We start from the raw sequence: 18,084 nt of genomic DNA on the forward strand, positions 1-18,084 counted from the left end.
AGAGTGAGTGTGCCTGTTTGGTGAGAACTTTTTCTTTATTCTAAGATCTGAAAGGACACCCTAAGGAAAAGAAAGAATCTGTAAAAGTTTTGACAGAAGCGATTAAGCGGAGATTTTAAACAGGAATGTCAAAGTAATGGTTGAACTTATATTTTGAAACTGGACTGTTTTTTTCTTTTCCATCTATTTTTTTCTCTTTTTTGATTTTGTAACATTTTGTAACATTTTAGGCTAGAGACTCCCTTTTAGTTATTTCTTTTTTTAAATATCTTTGAAATATAAAGACAAGGAGATTGTGGTCTTGAAACAAATACCCAGAAGAGTGAGAGAGATGAGAAGAGAATACCGATTCCTGACTAAAATGCTACTTAAAAAAGAGGTGAATTATAGGTGGCTGATTCCAGAAGCTTTAATGTTCACATGGCAAGAACAGAGACATAGAATTGACTCAATTGAGAAAGCGGAATTATTTTATACAGAATTTTTTGGAGGGAAAGAGGAAGAGGCAGAAAAAGAAATCTCACTAATTGAATTCCAAGAGGACTGCCAAATGACGATTGAAAAAGAAGAAGGTGCAGTAGGTGGAAAGGTGGAAGCCAAAGAACAATGTGAACTAAGATCTATGAGAGCTGCTAAACCCAACTACAAAATATAACCATGGAAGAGAAAAAACTGATTACAATTAATATAAATGGACTTAACTCAGCTATTAAAAAGAAGGAAACCTTTCATAAATTAGAGAAATTAAAACTTGATATAATTTGTCTAAAAGAAGTACATATTAAAAAACAATATGAACAATTGTTGATACAGCCAAAACTAGGGAAAATATTTACTTCCTTGACACAATGTAAGAAAAGGAAAGTGGTTTTATATATTAAAGAGACCATCCCAGCAAAATTGATTTATACCGATGATGACGGAAGAATACTAATGGTGGAAATAATGGACCATAATACGAAAACACTCCTGATTGCAATCTATGCTCCGAATGACAAACAGAAGAATTCTACAAAAAATTACATATGAAAATAATTGAACTGGACTATGCTAATATAGTTATGATGGGAGATTCTAATAGAATTGTAGACAATAAATTGGACTATACAGCACAGAAAACAATAAAGCAAAACAGAAAGACTCTCCCTAAATCTTTTTTTTAAATGGTAGATTAAATAAACTTAAAAGATACACGGAGAGAGAGAAATGCTAAAACTAAACAATACATCTTCTATTCAAATAGACACTCATCATGGTCCAGAATAGATATGATATGGATGTTAACAGAATTAATAACTAATATTCAAGAAATAAATATTGAAACAAGTACTTGGGCAGATCACAATCCAATGACTATTCAATTGAAAGGACAAAAAAGAAGATCTAGATGGACGTTAAATAATACTATTTTAAAGGAAAAAGACTTCACACAGTGGATGGAGAAAGAATTGGCTTTTTGCTTTAGAGAAAACAAAAAAGAAGATACATCAATTCAGAATGTATGGGATACAATGAAGGCATATGTTAGAGGGTTGATAATAGACTACACAAGGAAAAGAAATACTATGAAAAGATTAGCCACTAAGGCCTTAGAGGAGGAGTATAAAAGACTTGAAAAAGAGCTACAGAAAATAGCACAGAAAAAGGACATCAAGTTAAAAATGGATATAGTTAAACATAAAATGGGTAAAATAAAAAAAGAAGAATTAGCAGAGAAAATTAGAGGTGCTAAACAGAACTACCTCGAAGACGCAAACAAACCAGGTAGATGGTTAGCATACAAATTGAGAAAGGAGAAAGAATCAAGGAAAATATTAAACTTAACAGATGACCAAGGCCAAGTTTGCTATGGTAGTAAAGAGAAGGAGGGAATGATTCGAAACTTCTATGGGAAACTATATATGCAAGAGAATATTGATGAGGAAAGAGTTAAAGAGTACTTACAGAATGCTAATTTACCTCAGATACCTAAAGAGATTGAAACAATGTTAGAAAGCAATATAACGATGATGGAGTTAACTGAAGCACTTAAGAAGCAAAATAATGGAAAGGCACCAGGCCCAGATGGACTTCTGGCAGAATTTTACAAAACATTACAAGAATTGTTGAATCTTCCATTGCCAGAAGTTATGAATGAAGTTTTGTTAAAGAAGAAGATACCTAAATCATGGTCAGAAGCCTATATTACATTTATTCCAAAAGAGGAGGCCGATCCATTACAAATTAAGAACTATAGTTCTATTTCTCTACTAAATGCAGATTATAAAATCTTTGCTTCAATATTGGCAGAAAGACTTAAAAAATATCTAAATAATTTTATTCATCCTGATCAAAATGGATTTCTGCCAAAGAGACAAATTAAAGATAATATGAGAGTAATCTTGGACACCTTGGAATACTACAAGGCACATCCTGAAACACAAATGGCTCTGATATTTCGAGATGCACAGAAGGCATTTGATAATGTGAATTGGCGATTCATGTTATTACTGTTGGAACAGATGGGTTTTCCTAGAAAATTTACTCAAGCAATAGAAGCTACATACTATAAGCAAACGGCAAAGGTAATGATAGAGGGAGAACTAACAGACTCTATCAATATAAGAAAAGGAACAAGACAAGGGTGCCCACTATCGCCTTTGTTGTTTGTGTTAACTTTGGAAGTGCTAAGCAGAAATATTAGAGAGGAAAAGAATATAAAAGGAATGAAAATCAAAAAGGAAGAATGTAAGCTGCAAGCATTTGCAGATGATCTGGTTTCCATCTTAGAAGACCCTCTAGAAACAGCACCAAAATTGATAGAAAAGATAGATACATATGGAAAGGTGGTTGGTTTGAAAATAAATAAAGATAAGACAAAGATCTTGACAAAGAATATGCTATTAAGACAAAAGGAAGAACTGGCAGACCTATTGAAAATTCAGGTCACGAATATGATCAAGTACATGGAGATATATTTGACACCAAGATGTAGTACATTAAAAGAGAATAATTATATCAAACTTAAACAGTAGATAGCGCCAGATCTGGTGAAATGGGAAAATTTACAACTGTCACTAATAGGGAGAATTTCAACAATCAAGATGAATATATGACCCAGAATTTTATATTCGTTTCAAACAATTCCAATTACGCTTGGAAAAGATTACTTTGAAGATTTAAATAAAATTCTGTTGAAATATATATGGCAAGGTAAGAAAGCAAGAATAAAGTTGAAACTTTTGCAAGATGCTAGAATTAGAGGACGATTTGGTTTGCCTAATTGGGAGTTGTATTATCAAGCTACAAATCTGATGTGGGTTAAGGAATGGATAACACTAAGAAATACTAAATTGTTGACATTAGAAGGACATGATTTGTTGTTGGGGTGGCATGCTTTTTTATGGTATAAAGGAACTAAAACACAGGGGTATTTTAGAAGACATTATATACAGGAGTCTCTGTGGTTAAACTGGGAGAAGATTAAAAGACAACGTTATTTGAAAATTCCAGTCTGGCTATCGACTATTGAAGCATTTTCTTATCCTATAATATACAAAAAGGAACAAACAGATATGGTAAAATATTGAATGAAAACTAGAGGAACAAGGTATAAAGATGAATTGGTTTTCATATGCGCAAATACATTCAAGGTATGATAAAGATTCTAAAATGGAAGATTTCTATGATAAATTGACTGATTTAGATAAGATTTTGACAGGTACTGATGAAAAGGTGATTAAAGAGTGTATGGATATTTATTAGAAATTAAATTAGAAGAAAAACAAGTTAAAGAAACTATGATTGCTTGGGGGAAGAATTTTGGATATGGGATTGATTTAGAGAAATGGAAAAAATTGTGGTCTCAAAATTATAAAATGACAATGTCAACAGCATATAAAGAAAATTTGTATAAGATGTTTTTCAGGTGGCATTTTCCCCCGACAAGAATGTTCAAGAATAAATCTGAAAAATTTTGGAAATGTCATCAGACACCTGGCTCATATTACCATATGTGGTGGACTAGTCCAAATCCACACATGGTTGGAAAAAATGACAAAAAAACATATAGACTTGAAACCAGAGATATTTTTATTGGTAATTTTACCTGAAATATATAGTAAAGACTTGAAATATCTGATTGTAAATGTATTAACAGCGGCTAGGATTGTATTTGCCAAAAACTGGAAAAATGAGAAAACACCATCACAGGAGGAAATCATTAAGAAAATATTGGAATGTGCTGAAATGAGTAGATTGGCATTTGAAATTAGAGAACAAGAGGATAAACAATTTTATAAAATTTGGGATCTATTCTATCAATGGTTAGACAATAAAATACAGTAATGAAATATGTAGACTTTTAGAAAATAATGAATATATAAAGATGTACTTCTTTCTTATTATAGCTACAAAATGATCTTAGGATAGATTTGGGATGATAATATGAACTGTTATAAAACAAACTAAGTAAATTATGATTATCTTGTAAAACCTGAATGAATAAAAAGTATAGTCAAATGATTGATTAATAATGATACTAAGGTATTTAATTTTTGATTGAAAATACGAGATTATATGCAATGTAATTGTAATTGAAGACTATAAAATGGAAGCAAAAACAATTGGTAAACCAACTGGCACACTGTATGTATACATATGGAAGATGGCTTGATGTTTTTATGTTTTGTTTGTTTATGTTTGTTTTTAAAAACCAATAAAAACTTTAAAAAATAAAATAAAATACCCCTGAGTTTTAGTTCCCTTATACCAGAGGAGGGCATGCCACCCTAACAGCACGTCATGTCCTTCTAAATTCAAAAGTCTAGTATTCCTTAGTGTTATCCCCTCCTTTACCCACATCAAACTCATCGCCTGGTAGTATAATTCCCAATTGGGCAAAGCAAATCCTCCTCTTATTCTTGCATCTTGTAACAATTTAACTTTTATTCTCGCTTTCTTCCCCTGCCAGATGTATTTTAGCACTATTTTGTTTAAATCTTCAAAAAATTCTTTCTCTAATCTTATTGGAATTGTCTGGAATAAGTATAAAATTCTAGGCAATACATTCATCTTAATTGTAAATATTCTCCCCATCAATGATAATTGTAATTGTTCCCATTTTATCAAGTCTGTCGCAATCTGTTGTTTGAGTTTAAGATAATTATCCTCCTTAAGTGTGCTACATTTTGATGTTATATATCCCTAAATACTTAACCTTATTTGTGACCTGGATACCCAAAACTTCCTCCAATTCTTTCTTTTCTCTTGCTAACATGTTCTTTGTTAAAAACTTTGTTTTATCTTTATTTATTTTCAGAACTGCTACTTTCCCATACTCTTCTATCTTTTCTATCTGTTTAGGTGCTGACTCCAATGGATCCTCTAATATGAATACCAGGTCATCTGCAAAAGCTTGTAATGTATACTCTTCTTTTTTAATGTTCATTCCTTTTATTTTTTTTTTCTTCTCTGATATTCCTATTTAGCACTTCCAGTGTTAACACAAACAGCAGAGGCAACAGTGGACAGCCTTGTCTAGATCCTTTTCTTATATCTATAAACTCTCCATTTAGCATAACCTTTAGTTTGTTTACAATATATTGTTTCTATGGCTTGAATTAATTTTTGACCAAAGCCCATTTGTTCCAATTGCAATAACATAAATTGCCAACTCACATTGTCAAAGGCTTTTTGTGCGTCTAAAAACATCAAAGCCATTTGCTTCTCAGGATGTGCCTTGTAGTATTCCAAAGTATCCAAAATAATTCTTACATTGTCTTTGAGTTGTCTCTTTGGCAGGAATCCATTTTGATCAATATGGATAAAGTTATTTAAGTATCTTTTTAGTCTTTCTGCCAAGATTGAAGCAAAAATTTTAGTCTGAATTTAATAGGGATATAGGTCTGTAATTTTTAACTTGCTGCAGGTCTGTATCCTCATTTGGTATAAGTGTAATGTATGCTTCTGTCCATGTTTGGGGTATTTTTTTCTTTAACATAATTTGGTTCATAACTTCTAATAAGTGAAGATTCAGTATTTCCTGAAAGGTCTTGTAAAATTCCACTGGTAAGCTATCTGGACCTGGTGCTTTTAAAACATTCTGGTTTTTTAAAGCTTCTGTTAATTCCATCATTGTTATATTCCCTTCTAGCATTGTTTCAATATCTTTAGGTATCTGACGTAAGTTCGCTTTCTGTAAATATTGCTTAACTTTTTCTTCTTGAATATTCTCTTGAAAATACAATTTGTCAGAGTAATCTTGTATATTTTTCTTCTTCTCCTCGTTTCCATAATATGTATGTCCTTCATTTATTAGTTGGCTAATCCTTCTTGATTCTCTCTCCTTTCTCAATTTATAGACTATCTGCCTGTTTTATTTGCATCTTCAAAGTAATTCCAGTCTCTTCTTAAAAACTTCCAGTGTTGGAGCATTTACAACTTCTGGAGGCTTCTGTTCCACTGATATTATCCAAGATGCCACACAATGATATCCAGTCAATGTGATGGAAAGATACCAGGGTTCAAGTCATATTTAGGGTTGATGAGTCCTTTACTGATCTATCAAGACACTTCTGGTTTAGCTGCTTTCCTTACAATGAAGATGTGACTTGTTTTAAAAGACTACGTCAAAGATGAAATAACTAGAAAATGCAATTAACGTTAGCAACAACAATAAGTGTATTTGAGAAACCTCTCTGCACTCTGCAAAAGAGCTTTCAAGAATCATGACCAATTTTATACCAGTGTGATTTTTATTTATATAGTCTTCCAATGATTCCATAGTTTGCTTCTCAAGATCCTGCAACCTACCCAGAAGAATATAAGCACATGAAGTGTGTGTTTAGGTGTGTGGGTGTGTCTCTCTTTACTTACTTGTTTTATTATATGTCATGCACTCTCCTTTATTTCATTTATATTCCACCTTCAGGAGCTCAAACTGGCCTACACACCATTCACTCTTCCCATTTTTCTGAACGACAACAACTTTGATATCTATGCTAAGAAACAGCAACAGGCTCAAAAATATCCACTGAACTTTTATAGCTGGGGATCATCTGGAATCTAGGTCTTTTAATCCGGTGTTTCTCAACCTCAATAACTTTTAAGATTTCTGCAGTTCAGCTCCTAGAATTGCCCAATCAGCCTGCTTAACTCTTTCTTTCGGCATTTTCCCTTCCTTTCTGCAACTTCTTCTTCTTCTTCTTTTTTTTAGTAAACCTGGAGGGTTATAAAGAGAAAGTCTCTTTATAGACTTTTCTTTTTTAAAAAAGTCAGCTTTGGGAAAGTGCCAGGACAAAAATGTAATTAGCAATGTTCTTAATGAACATAAAAAGGTCAGTTTACATTTTATGGACTTGGTGAAGAAGTCATAGACAGTTTCATCCATATAGCAGAAAAAGAGGGATAGGTAGAGGGGCAAAACCAAACAGTTCCTAACGTTTAGCAAATTTGTCTACCTGAACATCCAGAATTCTTTTTGCTTTGTGGTATAGTTGATGTGTTTTCGGGACCAGGTGTTGCCTCTGCTGTTCCCTAACCAAACATCAAAACCAGCATCAGCTAGCACAAAACCCAGGCTGTTGTATTCTAGGTTGGTCACCCAGTTACTGCCATCAGCAAGTAAGCCATGTTGGAGAAACACAGCTGGCTTTGGTTCTGAAAGGGAAGCATTTCACACATAGTTAGAAGCAGAACTATAGCATCCTCTCCTAAGGCAAGAAAGTTCATTCCACAGCCGTTTGTACAAATGCCTTTCTTTGAATGACAGCAGATTTGATGCATAAATACATTGATGCTAATAGAATCTCTTCAAAGAGGTTCTCAAGAGGAGAATTCATGCACGTGTGATTAGGTTCACATATTTATATGCCGTCCGACTCCCAGCAACTCTTCTGTCACAGCCCAAGTTTCCGAAAGCAAACACAGGTGAAGTCACTGAAACGTTCACGGCTTTATTCCACAAATAACCCTCTTTGTAGATAACAGACAGCTTGCAGCCAATTAGTCCAATAAATCAGAGTCTGTAATCTTCACACTAACTCCTTAGAACTTTTGTCTTTTGCAAAGGCAAAAGCCATTTGAAACCAGGCTTATATTCCCTAGAGGGAGGGGCCATTAATTACCATTCTTACTCCCGAGTCGCCTGTGCTGCTCTTCCATAAATCATCCTGCTCTCACCCACACCCAGCACAGGCTTCTCGGGAACGTCTACCTGATTGCTGCTGGCGAACCACAACAGCAACTCTGGGTGGTTTACAAATGATTTAAATTCACCGGTCCATGGACTTGACACCAGCATGCCAGAAACTGGGCTGCGCACACAAGCAAAGCCCCATTCACGGGATGCAGGCATGTGAAACCACGCCCCCTTCGCTCAGTAGAAAAACCTCTCTCCAAGGAACCGGTCCTTGGTGCCCAAAAGGTAGGAGGACTGCTAAGTTAAAACAAAGGTACCTTCTTGTGGCCTGACCATTCACAATCCGTCTAACAAACCACCTGATTTTGACCTGCCTCGTTCTGTCTGGTTGAAACTGAACAGAATTAGGTGTAATACTGGAAGTAGTGACTCTACCCCAGGGCTGTCAAACTGGGCCAGATGCATCACGTGCAGGCCATGCCCACCCCTGCGAGTTTGACACCCCTGCTCTACCCTGTATCAGTGGGGATGGAAAGATTCCCCTTGTTGCGATTCTGAAGCCTGTATGCGAAGTATTAAACATGTTGTGCAAGATTGACCATGATGTGCGTTCTCTGGTTTCTTAAAAGATTTCTCCAAAGCAACGCCTGGATAGCGAGATTGGACATCCAGTTATGAGAGGTCTCCCAAATTTCCATAGAAGTTTTATTTACCATTATGTGGACTGTGTATATTGTATACTTCTCTCATGCTGTCAGCATATTATTTTTATTATTTATTGACTTTATATTGCCGCCTATTTGCCCATGCCGATTCGAGGCAGCTTACAGAATGTAAAACCATATTTTAAAAAAGACCCCAATAAAAACTAACAAAAAGAATCAAATAAATTAATAAAGTACAAAAGAACAAAATCAGGAAAAATAAATAAAAAAATAAATAATGACTTCCCAATTCCCATCCCCCACCCCAACGACAGCAGATCACACGAGCCATTTGATCGGCTCCATCCTGTTCTGGGTTCCCCAGGCCCACTGGCAGAATCAGGTCTTCAGGGCCTTCCGGAAGAGTATTAGAAAGGGGGCCATTCTAATCTCTGGGGGAATTATGTTCCACAGAGAGGGAGCCACCACAGAGAAGGCCCTTCTTCTGGCTCCCACCAGGTGTATCTCCCTCAGGGATGGGACCCGCAGCATTTCATGCCTCCCCGCTCTGATGGGTCAGGTAGATGTAACCGGAAAAAGACGGTCCCTCAGATAACTGGGTTCCAAACCATGAAGGGCTTTAAAGGTGACAACCAGCACCTTGAATTGCACCCGGAAGCAAATCGGCAACCAAGCAGCTCCCGCAGGAGAGGTGAAACATGTACACACCAGGGTCTGCACAAAACCATGCAGGCCGCTACATTTTGCATCAACTGGAGCTTCTGGATGTTCTTCAAGGACAGCCTCATGTAGAGCACATTGCAATAATCAAGAGGGGAAGTGACTAGGGCATGAGTGACTGTGACTAGGGACCACTGGTCTAGGAAAGCATTGGGAATTTTGATCCCATGATCATATGGGGGTGCTTCAAAGGGACCAGTTCTGTGGAGGAAGGTTTTTTCCGTGGACCAGAGGGGTGTGTTTCCATGTGCTGCCTGAATCCTGCAGATAGGGCTTGTTTGCATGGCCCGGTTGCTGGCATGCCAGGGCCCAGTGCTGGTCCAGAGACCAGGGGGTTGGGGATCCCCACTCTAAGTTAGCCCATTTGAGGTATCTTGGTTCAAAAATTGTTGCCTTGTGATGCACTGTTTGGTCCAGTTAAGGGCCGTGACAACAAGATTTGTAAGAAGAGTTATATAATATACAGATAGTCTCTCCTTTTGTGTTTAGTCAGCTAGATAAATGAACAGGATTTTAATGGTTGCAGTGCTTGAATTTAACAGATGATCAAAATGCTGCCCATCATACTGTATCACAGCTTCCTTTTTGAAGAAGTTTTTATATGGTTTCTATCCAACATGTACTTGGTTAGCTCTGTGTCTAGAAGACACGGTTATAGCGTTCTGCATAGGGCTCTATTAGGCACAAAGATCAGCACTAAGTAGAATTCAGGCCATTCCATTTCAACAGTTCACAAGAATCTCTTGGGCTAATGCCCTTATTGAACTGAGCAGAGTAATTAAACAAATTAAAATATATTGGAAATAGGAAACAATCATTTTAACAAGGACAATATTTTTAAGTGATTTATATACTTTCATAATACTCTACTATCTGTTTACAAACACATACTCACCCTTGGTTTTCTGACTTATTTTCCCATAAGGAATTCTATTAATACTTAGGCAATATCCATCATCTGTCACCACCTCATATTCCTCACTGGGATATCCTCTGAATAAAATAATTTCACTCTAAAAGAGAAACAAATCAAAGATAGTGTTGTTCATTATTCAGTTATTCTAAAGTGCCTAGGCCAGCCTTCACCCATTTAATGTTCTCACAATGTTTTGGACCGCTATTCCTAGTATTGCAAACTTTTAGCAACGCTAGCTAGGAATTTTGAAGTTTGTTGGCTTAAAATATCTACAGAGGCTGAAAATGGCTGGCCTAGATATTTTATTTCTCTTATCTAAACACACATCATTTAAAAAGCAAATTCTATATATCAAAGGATGAAAAAACAGTCACAAAGGTTTTATGGTAAACATAAAAAAGTTCATTTAATATTACAGTTATTGCTTCACGACTTCCGGTGGCAGGACAGGGACGTCCAGAGGTGGAGAAGCCCAGCTGGGGCTTTCGAACACCTCTTCTCGCGTTTGGAGGGATCCCCAGTGGATACACGAAACCCGCTTCGTGTCAGAATAGAGGACCCCCGGGTTGCTGTTTGTGGGTAGGCAACTCCCCAGCAACGAAGGAAGAGCCTCAGAGACCAGCGCGATTGAACCAGCTGCCAGCTAATGGCGGCTCCAAAGTCCGGTCTGCCACTGATCTGACGAAGCAAAAAGTGACTGCCTGAAGGGTCTGAGCGGAAAAAGGCAGAAGGACTACAAAGCCGTGAGAGAGATCAGTCTGATTCTCCCTGTTTCATTGTGAGTAACAGTGGGGGAAGCTGGAGACAAGCAGCCAGAAAAGCAGTTTGAAAAGTGAAAGGGGAATAAAGTGGCTCGACACTTAGAGTGAAAGTGTGGATTGGAGCGTTGCCAAGGAGAGAAAAAGGCGGTGGGAATTTAAAAAGCTCAGGAGTGGATTGCCATCTCGGATCAGCGCGTGAGAAGGCTAGAAGACTAGGAGAGGATTTTAGCTGCGAAGGAGGGCAGAGCGAGAGGTAGAGAGCTAGATAACGAGGTACTGACTTTTATATGCAAGATCCTTTCCTTTTAGCATTATTGCCTACAAAACTGATTTTTAAAGTGATCGATCTGAGGCAGATGCCCAAAGTGACTGTAGATTGACAATTGCTGGCAGAAGGGAAGAAGAGGAGGGAAGAAGAAGAAGGAAGAGACAGACGGAAGCCTGGCCAAGACTGATCGCTGATTGCTGACAGCAATTAGTCAGCACTTCCTCCCCCTGCTTCCTTGGTGCGCCCAGGAGGAGAGACTATAAGACTAAAACGCCAGCCCCAACTCAGACTTGTTTTTCTATGGAACTAATCCTACAGATACGTGCTTTGTGATTCCCTAAAATTGAAAAGACCCCTTTCTTCCTGCATTCTTTCTCTCTCTCCCTTTCTCTTTGTTCTTTCCTTTTTTTCTATAATAGTTAAAAATACAAGTATAAAGGCAAACTGCTTGTTACAGTTATTAAGGTTTACAGATTGACTCTCTTGGATATATAAAAATTTTAAGGACTGTTAATAGGGTTGTCCCAGATAAAATGTAATCTTAAATATTAATATACACTATAGGACAAAAGTATATATAGAGTGAGATATTCTAGAGTTGGTTGTATGCTTTAAACAAGTATGATTTATTAGGGGTAAAATACAATTAACTCCGGTATTTGAATTTAATATAGAGAATAATATATAATACATAATACATAATATTTGTTTGCATTCTATTGTATAGCATCTATTGTATAGTATTGTATAGTATCTGATAACTCTCTATTGAATTGGAATTTAATTTGCCTGAATGACAGATTGGGCCGAAGAAAGAGACCTAAAATTATCTGGTGTGTAAGCCTAGCAAATAGATTTGTAACCACACTTAAAGGGCCATTATATCGAATGGTGATTTGGGATAATATTCTTAACATTGTCCAATTGCAAAAACAAATCTTAGCAGAGATGACTTCCACAACAACCACGGCCCTGAAAACAGGAAGGAAGAACAACCAGACCTTGATGACAACTCTGGCAACTGCCTCCCCAACAACGCAGAAAACTATAGAAGAGACCTTGGTATGAGAAAAACAACTGACTGTTACTAATGCCAACCTACAAGCGACATTATTATCCCTGCAAGAATCAATGCAAGAATCAATGTCTAGAATGCAGGAGATTATGATTAGGAATCATAATGAGACCAGAGCAGATATTAGCGAACTGAAAGAAGAAATGAGTAAATTAAAAGAGGAGATGAGAGCAGATATACAGAGAGTTGAAGATAGGGTTGGGACAATGCAATTGGCCATGGAAAGAACTGAATTAAAAATAAAAGAAATAGAGAAGAGGACGGAACAAACGGAGAGAAACCTAGAAAGGACTGAGGAAGATTTTAAAAATGTTAATAGAGAAATGGAAGATTCCTTGGTCCAACTTGAGATGGACAGAGCAGCTGCATACTTAAGGTTCCAAAACGTGGAGGAATCCAAAAATGAAGAATTAGAACAATTAATGGCAGGTTTGTTGGCTGAACTAGTTGAAAAAGAGAAAGATGACTTACTCAAGGAATTTGATGAAATCTATAGGGTGAACACCAGTTATGCAAGGCGTCACAATTGCCCAAGGGAGATCCATATCCGCTTTTCAAGAAGATGCATGAGAGACCTAATACATAGAAAGGCCAGAGATGAGAGAATATTATATAAGGGCAAAGAGATCATAATTCTCAAGCAGATTCCAAGAAAAGTGAGGGCCATAAGGCAAGAATATAAATTTTTAGCCAATTGCTTAAATAAAAATGAAATCTCATTTAAATGGCTAATCCCAGAAGGGATGCTAATATCGTGGAAGGGAAGAAAAATTAAAATAGACTCAATAGAACAAGCACAAAACTTCCTAGAACAGCTAACAACCACGGAGGATCAACTCACTAGGGAGAAAATCCAAAGGAATATGCAGGAAGATCGTAACCGCCACAGGAACAAAGAAGAAAGACCTGTCCAAATTCAAGGGAAAGACAACTTACAACGAGAAAGAGAAGAAACAACTCCATATCAATCACAAGAAGAGAGCCGTAGAGTTACGAGACAAAAAGCGAGGCAGACTTAAGTAAATGGACGAAGGAAGGAAAATTCTTTCCATTAATATAAACGGCCTAAATTCAAGAGCTAAAAGGAAAAGGATTCTAACCAAACTAATAAAACAAAATGTTGATATAATTTGCATACAAGAAACACACATTAGGAAAAGTGAGGAGAAATTCCTAGATTGTCCGAAACTGGGAAAATTATTTACAGCACCAGCTGATAAACACAAAAAGAAAGGTATTGCAATCTATGTGAGAGATGACTTAAAAGCGGAGTTAATCTGGGCGGACCCTGAAGGAAGAACTCTGGTGGTACAAATTTCGATTAATGGCATTACACTCTTACTGGTAGTAATCTATGCCCCAAATGATGATCAAGGTAAATTTTTAAACATCTCCATCAAAAAATAACAGAATTTGAAAATGGTAATATTATTCTGATTGGCGATTTTAACTCTATTGCTGACTATCGGAAGGATCATAGTAATAGGAGTAAGAACAAAAAAGGAAATAGAGAATTCTCTAAGCCATGTAAGGATATGTTGAATGAAATGAATCTGGTAGATATCTGGAGAAAATTAAATCCCAAAAAAGAACAGTTTACTTATTATTCTAACCCACACAAAATTTGGACAAGAATAGATATGGCTTGGATAAACGGTGAATTATTTAATGAAATCAAAGATAGCGAAATCTTACCAAATGATTGGGCTGACCACAACCCAATTCAAATAACCTGGAGGGGTAGAAGAAAACCAAAGAAAAGATGGACTTTTAACACTCATTTAATAAATGAGTATAATAAACTGAAAGAAGAACTGAACTTCTTCTTAAAGGAAAATAATAATGATCTAACTTCGAAACAAAATATATGGGACACATTAAAGGCATTTATAAGAGGAATAACAATCTCTTACAATGCTATGAGAAATAAAAGAAAGTATGCCCAACAAAGTAACTTACAACAAGAAATTAAGGATTTAGAAACCCAATTACAAAAGAACCCCAAAAACCAAAGAATACAGAACCAGTTAATAACAACTAAACACAAACTAAATTTACTGGAACAAGAAAAATTGGAGATTAATCTGAAAATGACTAAACAAATTTACTTTGAGCATGCAAACAAGCCAGGGAGATGGTTAGCCCACAAACTTAAGAAAACGAAAGAAAAAAGATTGATACACCAATTAATGGATGAGGGGGGCAATATGCAAGAGGAGATAGAGAAGAAAAAAGAGATCACTTCTAATTACTTTGGGAAATTATACAAAAAAGAAGAAGTCTCTGAGGATAAAATAATGAAATACCTGGAGGAAGCGAATGACAAAGCAATTGGAGAGGAAGAGATAGAATTATTAAACCAAAATATAACATGGTCCGAACTGAAGTCAGCAATAGAGAAGCAAAGTAACAATAAAGCACCAGGACCAGACGGGATACCGTAGAACTTTACAAAATTATCATAGAACAAATTGGACCACTGATGCTGGATGTATTTAATGAGGTACTGTTAGCAGCCAAGATGCCGGACTCGTGGAGGGGAGCCTTAATTTCGCTGATCCCGAAGGAGGACCTTGACCACAGACTTATTAATAATTATAGACCAATTTCGCTCCTGAATGCAGATTATAAATTATTCTCTTCTATAATAGCCAATAGATTAAAACAGGTTTTAAACACTTATATCCATGAAGATTAAAACGGATTTCTCCCATTTCGACAAATTAAGAATAATTTAAGAACAGTGATAGACATTTCAGAATACTATGAAGCTCACCCGGAAAAACAATTTGCATTTATGTTCTTGGATGCTGAAAAAGCATTCGACAATTTAAATTGGCATTTCTTAATTCAAAAAATATATAATATGAATCTTGGCACCAGATTTGAAAATGTCATCACTACAATTTACCACACTCAACAGGCAAACATTCTAATAAATGGGGAACAAACTGGCCCGATAAAAATAGAAAAAGGGGTAAGACAGGGTTGCCCTCTCTCCCCTCTGCTTTTCATATTCGCCCTAGAATCTCTTCTGACGTACATTAGGCAAAATTTGAGAATTAGTGGTTTGAGGATCAAATCAGAAGAAGTACAGGCTTTCGCAGATGATTTGGTTTTTTTTCTGGAGGAGCCCATAGAAAAAGGACACAACTTATTAGAAGAACTAGAACGATTTGGAGAAGTCGTGGGATTTAAAATAAACAGGGGAAAAACAAAATTAATGACTAAAAATTTAACAGGAGACCAGAATAAAGAGCTAGAGACAACAATGGGAATACAAGTGACAAAAAAAATTAAATACTTAGGAATTTGGCTAACTCCACAAAGCAAATCGTTAAAAGAAAACAATTATGATAAACTTCTCCAACAAACTAAGAAAGATTTAGATTTTTGGAGCAATTTACAACTTTCCTTATTGGGCAGGATTGCTTTGATTAAGATGAATATTCTGCCAAAATTTCTATATTTATTCCAGACAATACCAATCAAACTAAATAATTTTTTTTTACGGAACTAAACAAGATAACATTGAATTTTATTTGGCAGGGGAAAAAAGCTAGGATTAACGTAAAAGCCCTACAAGATTTGAAAAGCAGAGGAGGGTTAGCCTTGCCAAACTGGGAAATATATCATACGGCAGCCACCCTACTATGGATAAAGGATTGGGTGAACCTAACCAACAAAAGAACACTAGTATTAGAAGGCCACGATATGCAGAAAGGATGGCATGCCTTTCTGTGGGAATCTGGGAAACCCAGGCAATCATATTTCCATAGGCATCTTATCAGGGACTCTTTATTAACTAATTGGAAAAAAGTACGTAAAAAGCTTTATTTAAAAATACCGATTTGGCTATCCCCAATGGAAGCGATAGTACACCCTAATAATCTGGATATAACCAAAATGATTAAGTAAAAAAATTTATTAGACCCACAAGGAAAGTTGAAAACACGACAAGAACTGCAAGAGCGAGGATTTATAATTGATCAGTGGGTGTACCTTCAAATTCATAGTAAATACAAACAAGACATTAAGGAATTTGGAATCTACAATAAATTACAGACCCTAGACAAAATTCTACTAGGACCAAGTAAAAAAAATATATCTAAACTTTACAAATATTTATTAGAAACAGAACTAGAACAAGAAATTGTCAAGGGAAATATGATTGCGTGGAGCAGAAATGTGGGTCGGAGCATTACCCTAGCAGAATGGGAAAAGATCTGGAACAGGAACATTAAGATCACAAAATCAGCAGCTTATAAAGAAAACTAATATAAAATGTTTTATAGATGGCACCTGCCCCCTTCGAGATTGGTGAAGATGCACCCCAACACGAGCCCCAAGTGTTGGAAATGTCAATACATAGAAGGTATCTTCTTTCACATGTGGTGGTCATTCAAGGAAACCCAGAAGTACTGGCAAAAAATTAGGCACTGGCTAGAGGAAATAACCATGGAACAAATTGAGTACAAACCAGAGTCCTTCCTTCTAGGAATTTTTGATAAACAAATATCCAAAAAGTCAAAGTATATTACAATCCATATCTTAACCGCAGCCAGACTGGCATTTGCCCAGTGCTGGAAACTACCCTCTATCCCCACTGATCTTATGGTTATTCAGAAAATCTTACAATGCGCCGAAATGGACAAACTAACCCAAGCATTAAAAAATAAAGAATCTTCAACCTATTATAGCAATTGGAATCCTTTTGGCTTAATCAAAGATAGATCACCTCTAAGAAAATTAAGGCCGAGGCCTCCGAGGCAGAGATAAAGAAAAGCACTGCCGACAATAGTTTGGAAGAAGAAAAGACCTTACAGACAGTCACAAAAATATGGTTTTATTATAATTGTTTTCTCTACTTCTGTTTTCCCCACTTTCCCCCCCCACCCTTCCCTTCCCTTTCCCTCTTTCCTCTCTCAAGCTTTCCTCTCTTTCCCTCTTGGCCCATGCCAAGACCTGTTCGTCTTTTTGTTGTATATACTTTGTAGCTGTGTTGTTGTTGTTGTTTAAAAGTAAAACCAATAAAGTTTATAAAAAAAAAATATTAGAGTTATTGCTGTAACTGTCAGATGACCACAATTCATCTTTGTATATGATCCTTAACTAGGGCAACTATCAACCTGCTTCAGTGTTCATAGTTGCTTAACAATGGTTTAGCAACTGCAAAGAAGTAACGCCCAAATGCCACTCTATATACCTACTTGTGGTTTGAATGTGGTAAATCCTGACAGAGTTCAAGGTTGACTCAGGCTTCCATCCTTCCAAGGTCAGAAAATGAGGACCCAGAATGTTGAGGGCAATATGCTGCCATTGTGAACTGCCCAGAGAGCACTTGGTGCTTTACATAGAGTGCTACTGTCAATAGTCCAACTAGCAGACCCAAAAAAACGCAAGCACTCTCGGAAACTTCAAAATTCCCAAAGTGAAACTTTTGAGTACACCTTTTTGGCACTGAGAAATTAAAACCTGCTCTCTATGTTTTTTCCCATGCAACACTGCATAGGTAAACATTGGATTTCCCTTCCTCATCATGATCACACCGTCCAATAAT

At 36.4% G+C, this 18,084-nt stretch overlaps 1 protein-coding gene across 3 annotated transcripts in view; it reads right to left on the reverse strand.

Moving 5' to 3' along the window:
- The window catches only part of LOC113442775 (putative lysosomal acid lipase/cholesteryl ester hydrolase), a 45,890-nt gene that overhangs the window by 21,449 nt on the left and 6,357 nt on the right, over positions 1-18,084 (reverse strand). For all 3 annotated transcript variants that reach the window (XM_087932392.1, XM_087932391.1, XM_087932393.1), the window contains exons 3-4: positions 10,400-10,517; positions 7,440-7,638 (exon numbers count right to left, since the gene is read on the reverse strand). In XM_087932392.1, the coding sequence (XP_087788518.1) occupies positions 7,440-7,638; positions 10,400-10,517 (317 nt within the window). The remainder of the gene's footprint in view (positions 1-7,439; positions 7,639-10,399; positions 10,518-18,084) is intronic.

The sequence above is a fragment of the Pseudonaja textilis genome, chromosome 4, assembly GCF_049901715.1.
Source record: "Pseudonaja textilis isolate UNSWEBS1 chromosome 4, rPseTex1.2, whole genome shotgun sequence".
NCBI classification, from domain to species: Eukaryota; Metazoa; Chordata; class Lepidosauria; order Squamata; family Elapidae; genus Pseudonaja; species Pseudonaja textilis.